This window comes from Phyllostomus discolor, chromosome 8, assembly GCF_004126475.2.
Source record: "Phyllostomus discolor isolate MPI-MPIP mPhyDis1 chromosome 8, mPhyDis1.pri.v3, whole genome shotgun sequence".
NCBI lineage: Eukaryota > Metazoa > Chordata > Mammalia > Chiroptera > Phyllostomidae > Phyllostomus > Phyllostomus discolor.
Window position 1 is genome coordinate 4257588 of NC_040910.2, and position 24413 is coordinate 4282000.

Sequence of the window (24413 nt, forward strand, 5' to 3'; positions counted from 1 at the left end):
ACCGGTCGCAGCGCTGTAATGGGCAGTGAAGGAGTCAGTGCCTGGAGACCACACGTCAGAAAGGGCTGTGTTGGGAGCGCCCCCTGAGGAGGGGGCATCACAGATGCCCTTCTTTCCGCCAGTCGCCACCTCCCCCTCTCCCAGTTCTTCCTCCCGTCTCCTCTGCTCTCTGTGCCTTCCCTGCAGCCCCCCGGGCAGCGGGGCTCGGAGAGCGGTAGGCGAGGGTTCGACGGAGGGACGGTAACTACGTGCTGTACGAATACGGAATAAAAAGGGACAATGACTCTACAATGGTGATATCAAAAGAAATGACACTGATGACAGAGCATGGTATGACGATGCCTTTTAAGTATAGATTGCTATCAAATATTGTATTATAGAAACATCCATTTCTTCATCTTTAGAACTGCCTGCGATAGTGTGGCAGGGGTTGTTAGCTGCCGTGCGTGAGTGTGAAGTAGGTAGACCCCACCCGGTGCGTGAAGGGCAGAGCCGGCTTTACAAGAAGGAAGTGGTGGGGGAGGGGCTTCTAGAACAGTCCTCCTCTCTTTGCCTGAGGGATCCGTGATTAATGGTGTCAGTGATGGCTGTGGAATTTTTATAAGAATGCAGATCACGTCCACTCATTTCCATAACAGTGGTGGACTGATTTCAGAGTGTTTTGATACATGCTCGTAGCCTTATGGGTGTCCTGTGGGAGGACACTGTTGTCGTCCTGTCATTTACAGACATGGGTCTTTCCTTGTCAAAGTGACATTGAGTGCAACTTAACAATGTCTGCCTGTGGTGGTCTCGCAGGCTGTCTTTGAAATTCCTGCAGCATTCTGGAAGTTTGGTGACAACCCCCTATCTTCAAAGCGATCTACACCAGTGTCCGTTGATGAGTTGGTAACATTTCCTGTCAGATTACTAAAGACGTTCTTTGGAAAGGCTCAGGAACGGAGGTGCTCTCTGAAGGAGCCACGTTGGTGTCTGTACAAGTAAATGACATGCAATAAGCGTCACTTCCTTATCTTATAGATGTACTGATTTCAAAGGGCCTGTTACCTGTTCTTAAAGAACTTTAGCGAGATATGACTTACACACCATAATGTTCACCATTTTAAAGAGTACAATTCAGCCCTGGCTGGTGTGGCTCAGTGGATTGAGTGCCAGCCTGTGAACCAAGAGGTCGCTGGTTCGATTCCCAGTCAGGGCGCATGCCTGGGTTGTGGGGCAGGTCCCCAGTAGGGGGCGTGTGAGAGGCAATCACACAATGATGTTTCTCTCTCTTTCTCCCTCCCTTTCCCTCACTAAAAATAAATAAACAAAATCTTTCAGAAAAGTTTAAAACAAGTTTAACTGGGTAAATAACTTTTCTTTTAAGATGTGCATGATTGCTCAGAACATATATACTCAGAATCTTTGGCTTGTGGAAGGAACAAGGGAAACACGAAAATCATATTTTAAGTGGCCCTCGTAAAAAATATGGCACGTTGAGTGAGAATGGGAAGTCCCACAGGGTGGGGCCTTTTATTCATAGGTTCAGAGTAGTAAAACTTATCTCATAGCACAAGGCTTCCCACGGAGATCAGGACAGATGAACTTTTCTTCTAAACAGAACAGTACAATTTAGAACATGGAAATTAGGTAAAACATTCAGTGGGTGAACCCACTGTTTTAACTCAGGGGTGTGTTCACTCCTTGCCAGGACACTGTTGCACGGCCGAGAGCTGCACCCCTCAGAGGCTGGGGGCCGATGCGCACCAACACCCATGCCTCTGCGGGTGGGTTCCAGGTGGGCCCACCCAGGCTGGGCTCCCCCGAGAGGTCTGCCTCAGGCCCTAAGTCTCCGAGTCACCTGGGGCTCCTCCCCTCGCCACCTGTTGTTTTCCTCCTGGTACTAGTGGGCTAGCAGGGACCTCGTTCTAGTGGCTGTGACAGAGGCGCAGGAGACCAAGCAAGTCTCTGTTTGTGTCAGAGTCGTAAATATCCCACTGACTAAAATAACCATCACAGAGGAGCCCCCAGTCCAGAGGCAGAGAGAGAAACTCCATTTTTAGTGGGAGGGGACTGTGAGTTTGCTCCTAGTTGGGGTGGTGGTGATGAATAGGGGTCAATGATGCAACCCATTGTAGCGTGTATCCTCCACGTAAATCAAACTACTTTTCTATTTGTCAGCAGTCTTAATAGAAGCCTTATGTATCCGATAAAGTGCAGTACCTATTGGGCAAAAACAAAAGCGAAGAAAAAAATGGTAGGATGTTTTTGTTTGTTTGTTTTGATAAGTGTCTACACCGTGCAGATTCACGTCCGTCGAACAGTGTACCCCAGGACGCCTTTGCTGGCGTTTGTGTTGAAGAACAGGATAAAAATTTCCACAAGTTTCGTATGCAACCACACATACTTGAACTTGATCTTTTATTCTGCATTTACTTTTGGGAGTCCTTAAGAATCTGTTAAAATGCAGAAATTATGCAGTATTGATTTCAGGAAAAGTTGAAGTGGTCACACATGATTGCCTTTGCCTTAAAAGAAATCCTTATTTGGTTCTAATTTGAACAATATTGAAAGCACAACAAAACTAGCTTTTTATTATGTCACCACACATTTAGCGAGTTAGGGAAAGCATTTTGTTTCCAGCAGCGAGTTAACTATGTCTTGTCCGCACTTCGAGCCGCCCCTGGCTGCTCGCCAAGGCTGCCTGTGACTCAGGCGTCTTTGCTCGCCGGTAAGAAATGCGCTGGAAACGTAGGAGCGTGTGCTGCCGGCTGCTCGCAGGGTTTCCGTGGCGGGAGATTAATGCACCGCTTTTGTTTGAGAAATATAATTGGTTGCAGTCGCATACATGTAGTTTATATGAGGAATATGTTCTGCTTTCAAACTCAGTATGTTTATTTTTACTTTTCTTTTAAAAATTAATCTAAAAAGAATCTAAAATGCGTATGCTTCCTTCTTTCCTCATATTCCAGGATACTTGGAAGAAAAGCAATACACATTTGTGCCAGATACAGGCACAGATGTCTAAATTTACATAGTATGCAATTTAAGGTATAAAGTTTGAAATGACAGAATGCCTATCAGCCTAAAACTCCCAAAAGAATAGTCTTAACACCCAAGTTTAATGTTACTCCTTCAAATACCATCCTTGTATCTTGTTCCTCTTACAAAAGTTTTCTATTAAACAATATAGTAAATTGTTTAATATGTATATTTTAGTGTTCATGTTCTAGTCAGATGCAATGATTTTTCCATTTTTTCTTGCCCTTCTAAAGAAAAAACCGTGTATGCATTTAGCTGTAACCTGGACGTGAGTCAAGTTTGGGCCTGCACCAGCCACATGCCCTCCGGCACACCAGGGTCACCCTCGCAGCTGGGTGGCTCTGTGGGTGCTCCCTGACAGGTCACGCTAGCCCCTGCTGGGCTGTCACGGGATGGGATGGGAGCAAAGGCCTTTTCTCCAAAGTTTCATTTCTCCCATTTCCTTGAAGATTTCAGTGTCAAAGTTCAGAAATGCTATTGAGATGAGACAGGCAGGCACCACGGAGTCTTTTGAATTTACTCAGTTGTGTGTGGTAAATAAACAAGTACCTAGAAGCACTGCTCACAGAGTGAGGTCGGACCTTGCGTCCCTGCGTAGTCCGAACGTTACATCCCTGACATTTAGGGCTTTTAAATGGGGACTGCTCCTTGCTAGGCCTCTCTCATAGCTAAAATGTGAGTCACTTGTAAACCATAATAGATTTTGGCTCTCCGGCGCGATGAAGTGTTCTGGATGGAGCGGAACATTCCGCCCTGACTCGGGGCAGCAGAATGTCCCCCGTGGGCACCCCGAGTGGGGAAGGAGACAAAGGATGAGATGGCAGGGGCTGTGTGGACCCTGGCACCCCTTCCGCGGCCACGGGGCTCTTTCTCGCTTGGAGCGTAAGCCCGGACACGAGAGCGCTAGTAGCTGCTGCATGTTCTTTCTCCTAGTGGCTAAATTCCACCTGCAACTTGAAATATTAAAAAGGCATCAGGTATATGTTCTACTGACTGATATTATATGGTTAATTCTTCTACAAAAAGCAAACAAACAAAACAAAAAAGCAACAAAAAACCCTATTGTAGAATGTCAAACTTTCTACTGAAATTTAATTAGCCCTGCTGCTAGGGAATCTCAGGATACACTGGCTTTGGCACAAATGTACTAAAATAAAGGCTTGCTGGAAGTCTAAAACCATGCAAAATGTGTCCACCCCATCGAATTAAATGAATCGTGTAGCAACTGGCTTCATTTGAAGAGAGAGCTCGGGACGCTGTTGCCAAACATTTTCAGTACAAATTTGATTATTTGCCGGAGCCATGGTTTTGATACTTCTGTCTTGCTGCCTTTGTTGAATCGAGGTTGCCCTTGATTCCCAAGTTGAAGGTCAAGCCACAGAGTGTGCCTCTGCAGACTCCACTCTGAGGCAGCGATTCTGAAATGTCCCTCAGAGCCCAGCCTCTGGGAGCCGCCCCCCCCCCCCCCCCCCCCGACCCCTCCTTGCAGGCAGGAAAGGTGGCGTTTTCCTGTTCAGGGTCAGAGGAAGTGGCCGCTTGGGGCACCGTGGCTGCACTGGCCCTGCTGTGGCTTGCAGTTCGCTTCAATTCCTTTCAGCGTCAGCTCCTCACCCGAGCCGCCTCCGTACAGGAATTGAGGGGTCGGTCTCAGCATCTTGTTTCACTCTGATGAAATAAAAATTGGCCCGAGGGTAAGATCAGACGTTGTTCCTCACTGAATTTCAGCGGCACCTACTCAGTATAAACTGGGGGCGTCATTTGGCAGAGTGTCGTTGGAGGGACACCACAATGGCCAGTTAGGGGTGATGCACATTTGGGTGGGCTCAGTTATTCCTGCAGGTTCACTCGCAGCCTTCCTGGTGTTTGCTGTGGCTGCTTCTGAGGTTTAGCGATAAGCTTGCTCAGCGTCTTGTCCTCCGGTCTCGGGGGGGTGGGGGGGGATTCTCAACACAGCATGCCTCGGGGTGTTCTGAAGCTCTTTCAACTTGAAGTCATCATCCTTAGTATAACGTTATTGAATTATCACCAACTATGATTTCATATCATAGAACTATTACAGGATGGCATGATGGGAACTAGTGACATGAATTGTTTCTAATTATCCTCAGAATAGAAGATGGCTTTCATTCATGCACTTCTTACATACCAGTGACGCATCTATTTTACTTGCGGAACTGATCATCTGGTTTGCTTTTTTTCCTGTTCATTTTTACCTGTGCTTTATTTTTACTTCCTACAGTTTCTTTTGCTACAGAGGTTTGTTTTCTACAGGTTTATTTTAAGTGGAAAATTTACTTACTACTTTTTAAGTGGATCATTGTATCTGTTAGAAACATTCTTTTTTTAATTTTTTTGTTTTGCAAGCTAACTTGGGAGAAGAGTTCTCATCTCCATTTTATTGTATTAAAATTTTACTTTTTTAAAAAAGATTTTATTTATTTATTTTTAGAAGGGAAGGGAAGGGAAGGAGAGAGAGGGAGAGAAACATCAATGTGTGGTTGCCTTTCCTGCTCCCTCTGCTGGGGACCCCGCCTGAAACCCAGGCATGTGCCCTAGACTGGGAATCAAACCATGACCCTCTGGTTCACAGACCAGCGCTCAATCCACTGAGCTACACCAGCCAGGGCTGAAATTTTACTTTTTGAGGTACAGTTGACTTACCTTGTTATGTCAGTTTCAGTTCAGGTATACAACGTGGTGATTCTGCATTTATAGACATGATGAGTGGTCATCACGAAAGTCTAGTTACTTTCTGTCACTGTACATTATTGCAGAATTATCGGTCCTATTATCTGTGCTATTTGTTACTTTCCCATGACTTATTTTATAACTGGGAGTTTTTACCTTTAATCACCTCGACCTACTTTTCCCTCTGAGTGTCTCTGTTTTGCTTTTTAGATTTCACAATCAAGTGAAATTATACAGTATTTGTCTTTCTCTAATTTCACTTAGCATAGAACTCTCCAGGTTCGTCCATTTTGTCACGATAGCAAGATTTCACTCTATTTATAGCTAATATTTTATTGTATATGATATAATATTTTACTATATATGTATATACCATGATGCATATATAAATAAGATATATATGTACATGGTATATGTATGACATCTTCTTTATGCTTTATCTAGCAACGGACACCTAGGTTGCTTCTATATCTTGGCTATTGTGAGTAATGCCACAAAGGACATAAGGGTGCATGTCTTTATGAAATGTTGCTTTTATTTCCCTCAGATAGATGCTCAGATGTGGACTTGCTGGGTCACGAGGTAGTTCTCTTTCTAGTTCCCGAAGAACCACTATCCTGTTTTCCATAGTGGCCACACCACTTACCTTCCCACCGACAGTGCAACAGGAGGCCGGACATTGTTTTCCTTAAAGAAGTCACTTGGCATTTGGGTGCTTTGCTTTTGAGTCTCTGTAAAGGAAATGGACCTGATGATATTTAAAATTTCTCCTAAATATTTTTATACATCCACTTGCAAACAAATGGATTTATGAACTTTTGCCGTATGATGAACTCCACCATTTCCCAAAAGGGATAAAGTAGATTGTCTTGTTTTCATTCTCATTGATTAGGAACCATTTTGTGTAGTTGCAGGAAGGTTGTGATTTAAAGATATGTTTAGATTTCTCCATCCTGATTCACTAAAAACCACTTTCTTAGCTTGTAGAGAGGTTGTGAGTTTAAGGGTGTGTTTTTAATTGTGGCTGAGATGGTGACCACAATGCAACCGTCAGTTTTTTAGCTTATAAAGCTGCTCGTGATGGACTTTGCTATTTTAGTCAGTTCCTTAGCCTTGATCGTAACATGTCCCTTTCACAACACCAATTTAAATCGGTGAAATGCCATGTTTTGTGGTAACAGCTACACATATGTAATGATTAGGTCATTGCTGTTGCTAGGTAACACTTGCTCATTGATTATGTGGTTGTGTTCTGACTTACTCACTTAGAAAATGAAAAATAAGCCCCCAAGATGTGACTCCATTCTCAGTGCAGTGCGGGATACAAGTACAGACCGCATGTTAGAGAAAAACACTTAGAAGAGAAAACCCTCATACACATTTCCCTGTTTGCACAACAACACGTGGGCGTTAAATATCTGTTTACCTGTTCAGCCGGCCGAATGTCAAGGTCCCTACTCCTTCAGAATTAGGAAGTTTGGTGAGGATACTTAAAGCCATATTTTTAATTTAACCTTTGCTTTCATTAAACTGCCAAACTGCAGACCACTTTTGAATTAATTGGTCATTAGCTCCCCTTAGTATCAACCATGGTTTTGTCTCTCAGTATGATCATTCATTCCCCAGGGTTTCATTTCCTAGGGATCAGGTGTCCCAGCCAAGAAAGACATTATTCTGAAGGGTCCCTACGCGGGGAGAGAGGCGGTGGCCGTGCGCAGTAGCTGTGGCTCAAGCACTAGCTGAGACTGATGTGTTTTGTTACGAATAAGTCAACCGCAGAGCTACCGATGGCCATTGTAATGGGAACAGTTGAAACCACATGTGTTCCCCAAGGGCCCACTATCTGAGCACAGAGGTCAGCCCTTGGTAGGCAGGCATGAAATATGCAAGTGCCTTATCTTCATGGTGTAACGTTTCTTCCATCTTTCAGGGTCAGTTTTCACAAAACTTTCAGAACTCATACCTTGAAAATGCCCCCCCGGACCTAAATTATGGAAGCTGCTGGCAGTTTTTATTTGTCTCGCTTTATTTAAAAGACAGCTGTTGGTGAAGGGGAGTTCCTGAATTCACAATTTCATTTCTTTTTGCAGCATGAATATTTAAATGCAATTATTGTATTTATTTCAGGTCCAAACAAATCTAAAGATGAATGTAAAACACGGAAGGGATGATAACTGCACTGAAACCTGAGCCGTGCAGTGGTTTTGGTCTGTCTTTTAAAAGAATGGAATGTGTTTTTCAACATACACATTTTTTGGGGGGTGTAGGAATAATATTGTAGACTATTTTAAAAGTGCGGGATTTTAAAATAAACCTGCAATAGCCATGGTCTGTATTATGTAAAGCGATCTGATTTGTACAGAAAGAAAGGAGTCCTTCAAAATGACAATGTCTTCATCTTTGTTTCCAGGTATCTTCTTGAAACTTCTAGTGTTTGAGTCTTGTGTTTTATAGGATAAGATTTCAAAACAAATCATACCCAGTCTTAGTCCAAAGAGGCCATAGCGATGGGACAAGACTCTTAGGTTGGCGGCAGGTCCGAGAGTGAGCCAAGCACGTGTAGGGACCTGGAATTATCGGCATGTAGCTGTCAAGAGCTAGATGTCCGGCCGTTCAAAGCATGGTCCATGGTGTGGGGGACACATGTACAAATGAGGTCTGTCCAGAGGGTGTCCAGCCATGAACCATGAAAAATAGAGACGCTAATGAAGAAGATACAAGGTACAAGAAACACTGTACATAGGACAGTAACACCTCAGTCCCCTTCAAAGTAGGTGCCTTGGGACCTCACACAGTTCTCCCAGCCTCCACCAGCTGTCTCGTGTTTTCCCGAATCTCATCAATGGTCTGAACTCTCTTCTCTTTCACAGGTGATTTTAGTTTTGGGAAAAGCCAGAAGTTGCAGGGTGCCCAATCTGGGCTATAGGGAGGCTGAGTCACTGGGGTCGTTTGATGTTTTGCCAAAAAACTACATAAGACGTGATACATGAATGGGTGTGTTGTCCTGATGGAGCTGCCAATCACCAGTTGCCCACAGCTGTGGCCTTCTGAATCATCTGAATAGTTTCCATAAGAATGTTCAAGCTTAACGAAAACTTGATGTACATTTGTTGCTCTACTCGCTCAGTCATTTTGAATGTAGCAGCCACACGTGCTCACTCAATGGTGTCTACCGCCCCCACTGACTAGTGCAATGAAGTCGTCATTGTTCACACATGTGTATTCCAGTCCACTGTCCTTGTCTGCCAGGTCACATTGATGTTGCGTGAACCATTCTTGTTATATTAACCGTGGCTGGACTTTTTCTGGACAGACCTTGTATACATAGAAAATCCTCAGATGCTTTCTGACATCATCGAAGTGTGGTCTTCATAAAATGTTCTGAGACACTTACTGTCCCGGTTTTAAAAGCGGAGAGTGAGGTTAGGAAATGGAGCGTTCAGGCGTATCCAGCGAGGAAGTCGCAAAGCCAGCATCAGCACTCCAGTCCTTCTGATTCGAAAACCCCTGCTATTCACCGCCGTACAAGGCAGCTGGATCCACCACTTAGAGGCCACGTTTGCTGGTGTCGTGGCCTTTTTCTGCAAGGAGCTGGTCTGGAGGGTAATGCTAGCCCGCAGCAGACTGGGGGGCCTCGTTGTGAGACTGTCTGTGTACATCCCCCAGAGCACAGGGGGCGAACACAAGGTCCTCCACCTTGTTCTATCTAGCCCAGCACCTTGTTTCTACGGGGCAGCAGTGCCGAGCTCCCTGCCCCCAGTTAAGGAGTAGCTACATTTATACAGTTCTAAAATGACATTCGGCCCTTTGAAGGCAACGGTGAGGCTGATGTGGCCCCCGGTGAACATGAGTTTGACACCCCTGCCCTAGACTAATCCGAGCCACTGTCTACAGTGCAAACGCTCCTACTAAAGGTGGACCTTAGTATTTATTTTTGTTTGCTATTTTTCAGTGTTTTCCTTTTTATCGATTGCTCATCCATCTGTGTGTCTTGCTCTCCTGTTTCGCACTGATTCCTTGTTGCACGATAATGACAGTCTCAGCTGTCACTCCTTTTGTCACCCACCCCTCACCTCACCCCCTCCTCCCGGGAGAAGAGAAACCAGAATCCTCTTGTTCTCCCCTGTCTCCTCCTATTCATCCTCATCCCTCCCGGATCTGATGGAGCTTCTACAGTGTAACTATAAAAGGTGACATCTCATCCTCTGAGGAAAGTGCCCTGGCTATATCCTAGCCAAATGGATGGGCGGGTTTTTTTCCGTGACTTAATTTTGTGACCCAACGGAGGCAACCTTCCGTTTTATTAGCAGCTGTCTTCTCTTTTCTTATCAGATATCCAGCTTTTAGCACCCGGCTCCAAAGAGAAAACACATGGTTTGAAGTTATTCTTTAGACTTCCCAAATCCTTGCAAAACAGTTTTTCTTAGGTAGGGAAACAGATAAATAACTATGCGTACGGATCTTTCAAACAAAGCTGTAGCATTTGCAGTCTCTATAAACACGACATCTGAAAGGAATGCTTGCATAGCATTTTGTCACGTTGAGAAGTGCTGATGGGAGCGAAAACAGAAAAGAAGATGCGGGTGTTTTTCTTCCCCCGCAGGTTGGGAGTTGACTTTAAAAGGGAAGATGCTGAGTGTTCCTTAAAACAAAATGGGAATGTCTTTATTTGCCCCAGACATTAGCTGCCCATCTGTAAACATGTCGAGAGGAAATTGTACACCATTTCATCTGTGTGGCAAGTGACATTTCACGGTCGGATGACAGGCGCACTGGTGCACACATATGGGGATTAAAATGACGTGGATCAGTGGACCTTTTCTAGTGTAAACGCCAAGGCGACCGTTTAAAATCCGTTCCTATCAATGAGTCAAGCTGTTCTTCCTGGGGTTTACATGTTCCTGTAAAGGTCTCACAGCTTTCTCTGGGGCCTTTTCTGTCGTTTGGATGTTGGGTGCCACGGTCCTGGTCTCTCCGGAAGGCCTCGTTGAGTGCACTCTTGTGTGCATTTGAATGTGTGTCTTGCAGACGTGCAGGTCATTCATACGATGTGTTTCTCCTCTGCTTGCAGGTAGAAATAACACTGCAGGACATCAACGACAACCCGCCCGTGTTCCCCACCGACATGCTGGACCTCACCGTGGAGGAGAACATCGGGGACGGCTCGAAGATCATGCAGCTCACCGCCGTGGATGCCGACGAGGTACCTGCGTCTCTGAGACCCGGCCTTCCAGGGGCCTGTCCGATGTCTGCTTCCTCTTGACACCTTTCGTAGCCAGGAAGGCTGAGGCCCAGCAGTGTCTTTTCCAAAGAGCCGTGATCGTTGGTTGACATGTGTCCTGAGAATGCCGACACAGAGATGGTCGAGAGCTCACGTTCCCCGGGTCAGCAGTCCGCAGCTCCGCTTCTTGCTGCGGTGCAGATTCCTGGGCCCAATTCGTTCAGTTCTCAGTAATAAAAAGTATCCCCATTTCATACTTTTATCATTATTCCAATTGGTTATCTTGCAGCAGCTAGGGATTTTTATTCGTCATTTAAAAAAAGCAAATTACTTAAAATTAAAAAATTTAAGACTATCTTTTTATTTAATTTAGATATACATAAAAGATGTGATTCAATAATAGCCTTATGTATTAAGGAAACTATCTAGTCAAGCGAATGCGTTTCTCAGTTTCATTAGTAAACACAAACTTCTTTCCTAGTGGTAAATGTGAAGTTTGGGGGCATAACTTAGATGATTGTCTTCTTCTTCTCACATGTGAAGTTTAGCTGTATAAATAAACATCATGCCCCCAATGTGATGGCAGCTATATAATTTGCAATTTGTATATTTTTCATTAAAAAATTCCATTGCTTGTTTTCTCCTTCTTGCTAGGAAAACAGATGGATTAAAGCTCTGGAGTTTTGGGGAGGGGAACCACCTCTTAGACGCTAATGTCCCTTTTCTCCAGAACTAAGCCCAACCTAGATCAGAGAATTTAACTTTCTCACCTTAAGGCAAACTCCAGAAGTGTCTGAAAACCCCATTTTTGGCCTATGAGTAACATCTTCATAAATTTATTTTCTTTAACTTTAAAAAGGTAAATAAATAAAAAAATATTTATTTTAACAGGCAATACAGAAATGTAGTGACTCAGTCACTTGTGTTTTGGCCAAAAGGTAACTACCGTAAAGGAATTAAAGCATAGGCATTTAGATAATTGTAGCTTTGTATTTAGGAAGGTTGTATGTTTTTAATTTACTACCTTCTGCTCAATTTTATGTAGCAAAAAGTTTATTCCCAATTCCAGCTACCCTTAAGAGTTATGTGACTGAATATTTCTATTGTTATTGATAGTTATGAGATAATATCAGCAATAATTTAATAGATGCTACCTGTTTACAGCTCATCATTGATACAATATATATTTGGATAACTTAATTCATAAAATTGCATTAACTCATTCTGCAAAGTAGAAAAGGAAGCTCGTGCAACTGCGATGAGACAGTTTGTGTCAATGACTATAGTGGCGATGGCTGCCCCCTTGGCTGTATTCTGTGGGAGCAGAACAGAGGAGCCTGTTTATTTCAGGTGATTTACCCAGAAAGCACGACAATAATCACATTAACTATAATATATATATTCTAATTAGATATACTGTATTTTGTGTGTATCATGCATATTTTTTGCCCAAATTTTTGAGGGAAAAATAAGGAGGCACATTATATGTGGGTAGTGCCTGAAATACCTTGTATCCGTTCTTGTGTTTTGTAATTGTTTGTTACACAAAATGTCTTGTACCATCATATGTTCAAAAATGCCGAAATTTCTCGTGATATAAAAACATATCTAAATATAGATAAATTAAAAATTAAAACAAAATATTTTTTCCCTGAAAATTTGGGCCAAAAATGTGGGCACGCATTATACACAGCAAAATACAGTACAACTCTCCTAAGAAATGACTGTTTGAAAGAAATGCTAACATTCAACTCTTTTAATACTATTATATCATACTGTTGAAATTTTATTTCCTCCCTTTTTTCCTAAGATATGAGAAATAAGGGTTAATACAAATGCTCTGCGGCCTGCATGTTCATTTATTTTTCTCCACCAGACTTTTCTGTGTGTGTGTGTGCATCCACATGTGGGTGCGTGTGTGAACATCCATGTATGGGTGTATGTGTGCACCCATGTGTGGGTGCATGGGTGCACACATGCTTGCATTGCCTTCAAGTTCATCCTTTGAGGTATGTTCACATGTATGATGAGTTTTGAGAACGGCTGAGAGGGTAGGTCCTTATGTCTCTAAGTATGTCCACACGGTTTAAGTGCATTTTGTTTTATTCCTATTGAGCTTTGTTTTTTAAGACAACAGTGTGGTGGCTCCCAGCGGGAAGTGGGAGGGGCTGGTACAGGGGTCAGATATATGGTGACAGAGGTGACTTGACTTGGGTGGTGGGCACACAGTGTGATCATGGATCACAGAATCGTACACTTGAAACCTATGTGATCCTGTTAACCAATGTCACCCAATAAGTTTAATTTAAAAATAAAATAACATAACCACTGAAATTTGTATGGCCACAAAAATGGAAGAAAGCATGCCAGTGTTATCACTTAGACAGTCTGGTTTTAAACAATACCGACTGTAAGTATTGTTACCGAGGATGCGCCCAAAGTGCATTTGGGGTGAGACGGGCGGAAAAGGGAAGGGCTGCTAAAGTGTAGAGCGGGAGCAGACCTGGGACCCCAGGCAGAGCTGTGTGCTGGTCCAGGGGAGGGGTGCCAACAGGCCTGCAGGGGTGACTACCTGAAGGCACAGAGATTACCCGGTGCCTGCCACAGGGTCTGTGTGTGGGGGTGGGGAGAAAGCGGGAGAGGCAGCAAGGAGGCAGGTGGTTCATCTACAACTTTAAAGGCAAGGAGGATGTTCTGTAAAATTGTATCAGGGCTGCTTTGTAAAGATTAAGCTCATGAGGTTGCCTTCCTTCTTGAACACATGTTCTCCTAAATTCTTTAATAGCATTGTAATGACTCCTGACTATTTCATCTTCTGTCATTGGGAACCAACTTTCTTTGTCCCGATGCAATTCAGGGGCATAGGTGCAGGCAGAAACCCAAATTAGGTCCTACTGATGGGGTGTAGACAAGGAGTTTTTAAGGAGGAAAGGAAGGGAAATAAGCACGTGAGAAGAAGAGCAGAGTTCCTGTTGGTGCTAAGAGGCCAGGTTACCTACCCTTCTGTTGTTACACGTGGCGGCAACAGTGTCTGAAGAGTGACCCGCACACTGGACCTAGTGGCCAGGAGGTCTGCTTCCCTGTTAGCTTTATCATGGTTCGTGAGGCAGAAGGGTTTGGCCCAGCCCGAGGCAATTGTGCCCAGTCCAAACATCCCGAATGTTCCAGGAGTAAGGCGTGCGAGGAGGCTTCTCTGGGATGGTGCGCTGACGCCCTTTTGAAATGGCACCATTCGTAGCATTTTTCACATCAGCATTAAATTGCCAGACAGCTCTCTGGTGGATTGATGTTGAGAGATTAGTAGGATTCTTTAAAACACTGGGATTCTGTAGGCCATCAGCAAATTATGTGTCGATATATTCTTTATTATGTGTACACTTTTCCCTAATAATTAAATCCAATATAAAAGTACTAGTATGTTAGCCCTGCCTGGAATGGCTCAGTGGAGCATCATCCCCGGGACCAATGGGTTGCAGGTTCGATTCCTGGTCAGGGTATATGCCCAGGTTGTGGGTTCGAGCTCTGGTAGGGGCATGTATGAGAAGGCAACTAATCGATGTTTCTTTCTCTTTCCCTCCACCGCCTTCCTCTCTCTCTGAAAGCAATGAAAAAATGTCCTCAGGTGAGGATAAAATAAAGAAAGAAAAATAAAAGTACTAGTATGTTCAAGAAACTAGTAGGACACTGGAGAATAATGACTCCTTGGGTCAAGGAGTCATTCGTAGACCCAAGGCAACACGAACATGTGAAACTCAATTTAAATAGTACCTGAAACTTGTGCCAAAGCAGGACGCACACCTTTCAGAAGCGTGTGACCCGCCGAGTCCCTTGTCTCCTTCCCTAGACAGAGTTGTCATGCCTGTGAGGGACCAGGGTGCTCCAGCTTTGTGTCTCAGCACCACGCTTGTTTTTGAACATACTACCTGAGGTTGTAAAATGCATTTGCAATTTACAGCGATTTACTTTCGGAATTCCTCTCACGTGCTTTTCTCTCTGTGGCTCCTCCCAAGAGTGTATTTTTAAGCAGCCTTGTTTCCACGGCGCAGCAGCTGAAAGATGGTATTTATTCCTTGTGGCATTGCTGAGACTGCATATTTGGGATATTAAATAAATAAATGGAAGTTTCAAAAGCCCTCATGAAATCATTCCTCTCGGCCAGACATTTTCAGGTATTCACTAGAACTATTAATTCACCACATCCACGGATTTGAATGTGAAAATACATCAGTGGAGTCCGGTGCCTTTCCTTCTGTGCAGAAGAATTGCCATAGCTTTGGGAGACAGGGCACTGCCAGATTTTAGACGGTTTGCGTAATAACTTTAAAACTGTTTTTGTTTCTTTGCTTTTCCCTAACTTCCAAATATCCCTTTAAGAAGTCAGAATTTAAAAGAGCAGTTTTCATACCTGGGCTGCTTTACTAAAATAATGTGATTTCTTGTGGAGCGGAACAAAGAGTGCAGAATGTGGTCAGATTAGAAGTCTCGGATTTTTGTCAAGTGTTTTTGTTAGACCATACAATTAAAACGAGTATGTTAGGTATCCCATGCACACCTGAGTATACAAGGTAAACGTGGGCAGTATGTTAAACTCAGCTGTTTCATTTCTAAATTAAAACGTGCTTTCAGGCATTCGCTTTATGAAATGTTAGGATTGGCTTGGGGAGCACAGGACTAAATATAGCAGATGCCACTAAACATACATTTTAAAAAGAGAGTTTTCGCCCTTGACTGTTAGGAATCATTGCCTTATGTGTGAGTGTTGGACTGTGAAGGAGAAAACATACTTAGTCTCTGACGGAACACAAGTACAGAAACTCTGATGCCCATCACGTTAGCCTTAGAGTCCTACACGCCTGGAATGGGTGTCCTTTGTAATGCCCTCCTTTAGCGTCCTTAGCCTGCATATGGTGATACACAAACGTTTAGAGGCTAGCAACGGCAAAAGACCTATTTGTTTTATGTGGGTACATTTAAATCAAAATGTAATTTCTGAGGTTAACAATTCCAACATTATGTATACCTCAGGGTCGAGACTCGGTAATTATAAAATAGGAAATCGGGAAACATATTTTCCTTGGGATATATGGCAACTCTAATAATAGTTTGATTTATTCATTTGCAGACATGTTAGTCATCGAATACTCTTAACTGATTATATTTTTGGTAAAAAAAAATATTAAAAACGGGAATAAAAGTAGCTAGCATGGTCACATACTTAAAGTGTGTCTCAAAGATCGTTTTGGTTCTTCACGTGCATAGACTCGTTCAACGCTCCCAAGGGCGCCGCCTGGCGGGCAGTGCCGCTCCGACAGTCCGGACAGGGGAGCGCAGCTCCCGGAGGCGGAGGGTCGGCCGGTGACGCACAGTTGGGAAGCATCGGAGCCGAGGTTCCACTGCAAAGCACCAGCTCTCAGCCAGTTCAGTGTAGTAGAATGTCTACCTCAGCACGCCAGTTATCATATACCCCATTTACAGTATCCGAGTCTCACTGCTTACGGTCTCAACAACATGTAGATACGTTGATAGTACTATCTCCCATCATCAAATCTAGATGGGTGCTTTAATGTAGATTCTCCTTAATATCTTTATTCTGACTTTGCTAAAACCTGCCCTTTCTTGACATCTTCCTCTGACCTCCCTGGCAGGCTCTCCCTCCGGTTTCCCCCCAGGTCCCTCCTCCTTCCTTGAACCCCCACCTCTGCTCCTTCTTCCCGCTTTCCTTGTTTGGTTTTGTTTTTTTAACTGAGTTTATGGGAGTGACATTGGTTAACAAAGCCATACAGGTTCCAGGTGCACAGCTCAACAAAACATCATCTGCTCACTGAATCGTGTGCCCATTGTCCAAAGCAAAGTCTCTTCTGTCCCCCCCACACTTCTCCCCCTTTGCCCTCCTCCACCTCCCCCTGCCCGCCTTTCCCTCTGGCTGTCACCACACTATTGTGTGTGTCCAAGAGATATCCAGCCATGTAATATGAAAAATAGAGACGTTTACACAAGATACAAGATACGAGAAACATTGTATACAGGACAATGATGCCTCAGTCCCCTTCCAAGTAGGCACCCTGGGACCTCCCATAGTTCTTCCATAGTTCAACCATCAGTTGCCCTGTCGTATTTTCCTGAATCTCATTGATTATCTGAAATCCCTTCCCTTTCAAAGGTGATTTTAGTTTGGGGAAAAGCCAGAAGTCACAGGGCGCCAGCTCTAGGCTGTAGAGGGACTGAGTCACCCAGGTGATTTGATGTTTTGCCAAAAAACTGTACAAGACGTGATGCATGAGCAGGTGTGCTGTTGTGATGAAGCTGCCAATCACCAGTTGCCATAGGCGTGGTCTTCTGAATTATCTGAATAATTTCTGTGAAAGAGTGTTCAAGCTTAACACAAAATTTGGTGCAGATTTGTTGCTCTGCTTGCTCAGTGATTTTGAATGTAACAGCCACAGTACACACACTCACTTAACGGTGTCTCCCGCCCCCACTGACTAGTACAGTGAAGTTATCATTGTTCATACATGTGCAATCCAGTCCACTCTCCTTGGCTGCCAGTTACTTCAATGTTGTGCAAACCGTTCTTGTTATATTAACAGTGGTTGGGCTTTTTCTGGACAGGCCCTGTGTGTGTCCATATATTTGTGTGTTCCTTCTTCTCAGTCTTAAAACATCCATATTTTCCCCTGGCTGGTGTGGCTCAGTGGATTGAGTGCCAGCCTGAGAACCAAAGGGTTGCTGGTTCGATTCCCACTCAGAGAACACGCCTGGGTTGTGGGCCAGGTCCCTGGTAGGGGGCACATGAGAGGCAACCACACATTGATGTTCCTCTCCCTCTCTTTCTCCCTCCCTTCCCCTCTGTCTAAAAATAAATAACTAAATAAAAATCTTTTTTAAAAAGTCCATATTTAGCCCTTACACTGCTATTCCTTTATGTCGTCCACTTTTAAGTTCTCAACAAATCTGGGACTTCCACTGCCACGTGCATACATTGACCTTAAGATATTTTTTCAAACCTTTTCTCAGATCTCTGACTGACACATAACCATTTCCATGGAATTACCCGTCAGTCTCACACCACATGTAACAGCTCACTGCTTAAATTCTCCTGCACCAAAGCAGATCTTACTCTGAAATGTCTCCATCAAGAGTAGTGTCTTACTTCCTCCCCAAAGTAATTTGATGTTGAAGTTTTTCTTTTCTTTTCTTTCACCTTCACCCATCACCTAGACTTGTTAAAAGAAGGACACGGGAATACGTGAACAAATGCGCAGAACAAAGGACACTGTAGCTATTGTTATTTCTCTGTCCAATAGCCTTTAAGGAACATCAGTGGCTTCCTGCTTTGTCCTGTGTATGATGCCAGGTGTGCAGTGATTTAAGAGTCTAGGTTCTGGAGTGAGATGGCTGGGGTTTAAATTCCTCTGTCTCAGTCTCTGTATCATCACAATGGGGATAATAATAGTTCCTGACCTAAGGGTTCGCCTTTAAGGATTAAGTCAGTTAGTGCCCAGGAAGCTATACGGCTCAGAGTGGTGCTTAGCACTTAATAAACACTTAATGAGTGTGTTCTTTTTCTCAACTTTCCATTCCTTCGGCCAGCTTCCTGGTCTATACGTTAGTGTTTGAGGGCCGCGGCTCAAAGGCCTGGGAGAGCGAGGGACAGCACCCCTGGTTTCGTCTCACAGAGCAGACCCCTGGAGCCTGCAGAGAAGACCCTCACTGCTCCCCTTCCCCGGCCTCTCCCGCCCTCGTCCCTTCTCCTCTGACAATAGCCTTAAACGACTGTTTCCAACTCAAACAAGCTCAGTGGTTTCTTGGCCATAGGATTCAAGCCGGCGTGCGTTACCATCACAGTTCTGCAACCTGGACCCCTCACCTCCTGTCAGCTTGCCTTTCTTCCTTTGTCCTGCACTGACGTTTTCCGTGCGGCCGACCTGTGCAACGGCGAGCGAGCAAGCTCGTCATTCTTCCCTGTGCCCTCTTGCTTACACGCCAATGTGTTCCCTTAGTCTTTGCTTTAAGAAAAAAAAATCCTCTCTTTAAAACCCAGCCCAGCTCTACACAGTCTCCATTTTATCTTCCCAAAATAAATCAACTCAAATGAATCCCTCTTTCCCCTTGGCTCTTATAGTGCTTTTTGCAAACCTCTCCCATGCGCTCTGGCCTTGGTCGGTTACCTTTTCCTGCTGCGTGGGGAGGGACACCGAGCTCAGTCGGGCGGACTTGGGTTTGAAAGCCACACTGACACTTACTGGGTGACCGTGTGTAAGTTAACGAGCATCTGGGGACCCCGCGTCTTCCTTGGAGAACTTGTACCTCGTGGACCCGTGACAGTGCCCGGTAAAAAGCAAGCCTTCAGCAAACCGACTAGTAGTGTTATCATGGGTAATAGCACAGCGACAGCTTTACTCCTTACACGTGCAAATGTCATGAATTAAATATATATATATATAACTAGTCCTGAAGGTTGAGATTTGTTGTGTTGTTCCATGGAGTGAGGGGGCAAGGCTGGTTCAGTAAGACATGACATTGGCCGGTTGGCTCCATAAGATATGACACTGGCCAGCTACCTTTTGAGACCTGACAGTATCCTGCAGAATTAAGCCCAGAGCCTCCCTTTGTCCAGTCCATACTTAACACGTAATACTCTTCCTGTCCCACTTCTAATGGTTCCCGTGCCCGTCTTTTCTTCTCAGGGGGCGAATGCTCTCGTCACGTACACGATCATCAGTGGGGCGGACGACAGTTTCCGCATCGACCCCGAGTCCGGAGACCTGATCGCCACCAAGCGGCTGGACCGGGAGCGCCGCTCCAAGTACTCCCTGCTGGTGCGCGCCGACGACGGCCTGCAGTCCTCCGATATGAGGATCAACATCACGGTCAGCGACGTGAACGACCACTCGCCCAGGTTCTCCAGGCCCGTGTACTCCTTCGACATCCCTGAAGACACCACGCCAGGTAGGGGGGCGTGCCCTCGGGGGCATTGTGCAAGGACCACCTTTGGCTGCGGCGATGGACCATGTTTTCACTGCTCTTCATCGATGACGAGTTTTCACCGTCTGCTCCTAGGCCTAAAAATACGTATGCTGGATGTTTGAATGTTTTCATTCGCCATCTTTGCTCCAGTTCCCCAGCAGATTGGGTTTAGAGTTTTGAGAGCACTAGTTACAGATCTTTCTGTGTCTGAAAGCACTTGTGACAGGGGTTGTTCATTCTTCTGGCAACCACGGTTTTGATTTTATTTTTCCACTCGAGAAATGTCCGTTGTGATTATGCCGCTATGTATGGAAAGAGCAGAGAAAAGCAGAAGAAAGCCTGTGAAGAGTGGTTTTAACCCTTACTAGCTGCGTGACCCAGGACAAGGTAGTTCATGTTTCTCAGCTTCAGTTCCTTCTGCCGTGCAATGGGAAGGAGCGTTCCTGTTGGGATGAGGGCAAAGGTTAATTTAGAAGGTAGGGGCGAGTTGGCTGCTGCGGGGCCTGAGAATGAGCAGGTGCGCGGAGAGCGGCAGTGGAATATAAGCCCTGGATCACCATCCTGCACCTTCAGTGTAGCGTGTTGTGGTTGTTGTGTTTGAGAACATGGTGTCCGTGTTCTTGGTGTGTGCGCTTCGTTCCCGTTATTGGTCCTCCTTATCCGAAACTGAGATTTTATTCAGAGTCCTACTTGGAATGTGTTTGCATAATGAGGCATATGTTTGGGAACCTCATCTGACGGGGAAGGAAACATTTATAGGAGACGACGTATCCCTCGCTGCAGTTTTCCCCTCACCCCCCAAGCACGGAGTTGCCGTCACATTCATTTCTTGCTTGATGACAGCGACAGCCGTCTGGGCTGGCAGGGGGTGTCTCCCGGGCCCTCGTCCGCGTTGTTGCTTGCAGTCCCCAGGTCCTGACATGAGCCGTGGACCCCCACGCATGTTTCCTGAATTCAGAAATATGAATTGGTAGTTCCAGGTAGAAGAGTCGTGCCAGAAGTAGCGTTCATGCCCAGAATAGTTACATGCAGCACGCAGCCTCAGGTCCACTGGCGGTTGAAGATGCTGCATGCTTTGCTAGCGTTTGGGAGTGTTGTTCATGGAGCGTTCATGGAGAAATCAGCCGGATGTCGTGTTTGCTCTGTTTTCATGGTGATTCTCTAGTTAAAATATGTCATTGCAGAAACAATGTCTTTGGTGTTGTGTATGTATTCTCTCAGTGGCACCCGTGTCCCTTTCATTTAGCTGATTAATTTATTCTCCTGATAGGCTCTTTGGTGGCAGCTATTTTAGCCACAGATGACGACTCCGGCGTGAACGGGGAAATCACCTACAGCGTGAATGAGGACGATGAAGATGGCCTGTTTTTCCTGAATCCGGTCACTGGGGTCTTCAATTTGACGCGCACCTTAGACTATGAAGCGCAGCAGTACTACGTGCTCACCGTTCAAGCCGAGGATGGCGGGGGCCAGCTCACCGCCGTCCGGGTGTACTTCAACGTGCTGGATGTGAACGACAGCCCCCCTCTCTTTCGCCTGAGCTCGCACAGCACGTCCCTGATGGAGGATCTGCCCCCGGGGGCCACGGTGCTCGCATTCAACGTTACCGACGCCGACGATGGTACGTGCTTCCTTTACACGCTTAAAAAACCTCCCTAAAAGGATGTCCCATTGATATTGTGTTTATTTTACATTGTTCCGCTGTCACAAAATTGTGTTATATTTGTGAATATAGGTCCAAAGTGGAGGGCTAAATGTGTAATTTTTAAACAGCAAAATTTAAAAAATATTTTATTTATGTACTTTCAGAGAGGGAAGGGAGGGAGAAAGAGAGAGAGAGAGAAACATCATGTGCAGTTGCTGGGGGCTGTGGTCTGCAACCCAGGCATGTGCCCTGACTGGGGATTGAACCTTTGACACTTTGGTTCGCAGCCCATGATCAATCCACTGAGCTATGCCAGCCAGGGCTAAATGTGTAATTTAGCTATCGAGGATTAAACAAATTAGGTAATTTGTCAGTTAAATTCTCACTTATGACAGAGAGCATGCACTGTTACTGTCTTGTAAACTTCATCATCTTTATCTTTCTATCCCCATTGAGTGTGTGGCGGTGTTGCAGTTTAGTAATATAGAAGTCATAGACAGCTTTTCAGTTGGTTTTTGTCAGATAAATAAAAATACTTATTTACGCATATCATTCTAATGTAAAAAGGATAAGATTTGGAACCAAAGTAAAACCAAAGTCTCCAAAACCACTTAACAATGTGTGACTAGTTTTCTATTTGACCGAAAACTGTTGGCGATGTCTTGGCAAGCGTTCGTGCTGCGACTCGGAGGACAGCCCCGGCCCTCTCAGGCTGTGAAATCAAGTCGAGATTCTTCGTTAAATCTAGATTTTACGTGTGTTTGATTTTTACTTATTGAAAGGCATTTGGTACACTTTTTTTTTAATGACTCCCCTGGCCTTTCTCCCGAGACCTGTTTTGTAAACACACACAGGAGATGATGTATTGGTAGGGATAACATTGTGCAGATTGCCCGCCTTGAGCTGAACTGTTTCGGAAAGTTCAAACCCTCTTTCCCCTCCCACTGGATGCACCGGAATGTCCTATCAGGAGGGAAAGCCAGGCGCAGAAGTTTGAGGAGGAAATAGGTCTCTAGCCCGAGGCCTGGTGGCACCGGCATAGCAACCTTAATTTAGGATTTCCTGGCTCTCCCTGACAGGGATGATTTATGTAATCTCAGAATATCATTCCGTTTCAATGTTCTGCCCCGGACTTAGTGTGCTTTCAGGAGTGTCTGCAAATGCCCCGTACAAAGACATGGGAGGCAAGAAGCACAGTATTTTATCGGTTTCAATTCACAGCTTTCTTTTTTTTCCTTTTCATTGGATTTGTGGGCGTGACCCTGGCTAACAAAATTCCACAGGTGTCAGGTGCCTCATTCTGCAACACATCCTCTGGGCACTGTATTGTGTGTGTGCTCACCACCCCGAGTCCAGACAGAAGTGCTTTCTTGAGGACTTACTGAGTCCTTTTTGAAGTTTTCCCCTCGAACACAGCTCAGGTAGGTGGCCGTGACTGTACCACCGCTACTGCTGGTCATGTGAGCAGTAAACGAGGAACCTTCGTCACGTGTGGTGTTCAGTGTGCAGCAGCCCCGGCCCGGGAGCCCTGTGCCCCCGCCCAGCTCTGGGGCCTGGCTCCAAACAGACATTCATAAACAAGTCAGGTTAATCTCTATTTGGGACGTTGATTTCTCTGTTATATCGGCTCCCCAGATGTGAATATTTTCTAATTTGTCCTTGTGACTGACTGGCCCAGACTTTTCGGTAGTGAAGAATTTTCTGAGCCATGGTTTTTTTTTGTGATTGATTTATTGTGGGTTAGAGGGAGCCCATTGCCTCATAGGACTGCGTGCTCTTCTGGAACAAATTTCATTTATCTCCTTACCTCAGAATGGAGGGAACTGGGAAAACAACTGAAAGTAAGACACTTTCTCTGTGCAAACATGCAGGGGTGTGCCATGCACACACACACACACACACAGGCTCTAACTGTTGACTTGGAGTTATTTTTCATGGATTTTTTTCCCCCTTTAATTGTGTTGAGTAAAAAAAAAAAAGTCAAGCTACACTTCCCCATTGTTTTAGTTTTGAATACTTTTATCTGGGTGATTTCCTGTACCTTGACCTAAAATATCGGACACAGTTCCTATTCTCTTTGCATTTCAAGGATAATGATAAGACTGGACAAAGGTACACTTGTTTGTTTAAAACTGCCAGCTCAGTTCTGTTAACTAGTGCTCAAAGCATTTTGCAAACAGTATTGCTTAGACTTTGAAAAATTAACGAATTCATCTTACTGTCTGATCAAAATGTTCCTGATGTGGTAATACTGACATTTTCATAGATAAAGTAATTTAATAGGATAATAAATTTAAGATTTACTGTTATCAACATCTAAATTCTCCAGGAGGTTAACCTAAAATTTTAGGTTCCATGATCATGTAATAAAAAGTAAAGCAAATATTTTAGTTGTTTTCGTAAGTAATGTTATATATTCAAAATATTACAATAAGGCAAACTATTAAACATTGAAGTTTTATGGAAATATTCTGGCTTTACTAATTTACTAATGACATTTAATAATGACATTTACTAATGTCATTACTTTAGAAATGCACTTTCTAGTCTTCAGAATATCGGGGAGTCATAGGGTGTTTTGAGAATACAGTGACTGCAGTTGTCGCGAATGAAGTCACCTGTATGTGCACGGCCCGCAATGCAGGTTGTTTGACCTGTGAGTGGTTTTCATATTGTGAATGAATACGCACATTTTACAACAGAACTACATACCTATAGTTACGTTCCTGGGACTAAGTTGTTCATGAGACTGAAATAAAAAAAGAAAACCCCTGAAAACCCAATACCAGCACACACCCACAATAAAACTGCCAGAGAGAATCATGTAACTACGCCCCGTTCAGAACATTGAACACAAATGTGAGGAGTATG

The 24413-nt window shown here is 44.5% G+C and overlaps 1 protein-coding gene across 1 annotated transcript in view; it reads left to right on the forward strand.

Annotated features, from left to right (window-relative positions):
* The window catches only part of FAT4 (FAT atypical cadherin 4), a 142922-nt gene that overhangs the window by 48426 nt on the left and 70083 nt on the right, over nt 1–24413 (forward strand). The window contains exons 2-4 of the mRNA XM_028521616.2: nt 10781–10912; nt 19618–19879; nt 21168–21518. Coding sequence (XP_028377417.1) covers nt 10781–10912; nt 19618–19879; nt 21168–21518 — 745 coding nt within the window. The remainder of the gene's footprint in view (nt 1–10780; nt 10913–19617; nt 19880–21167; nt 21519–24413) is intronic.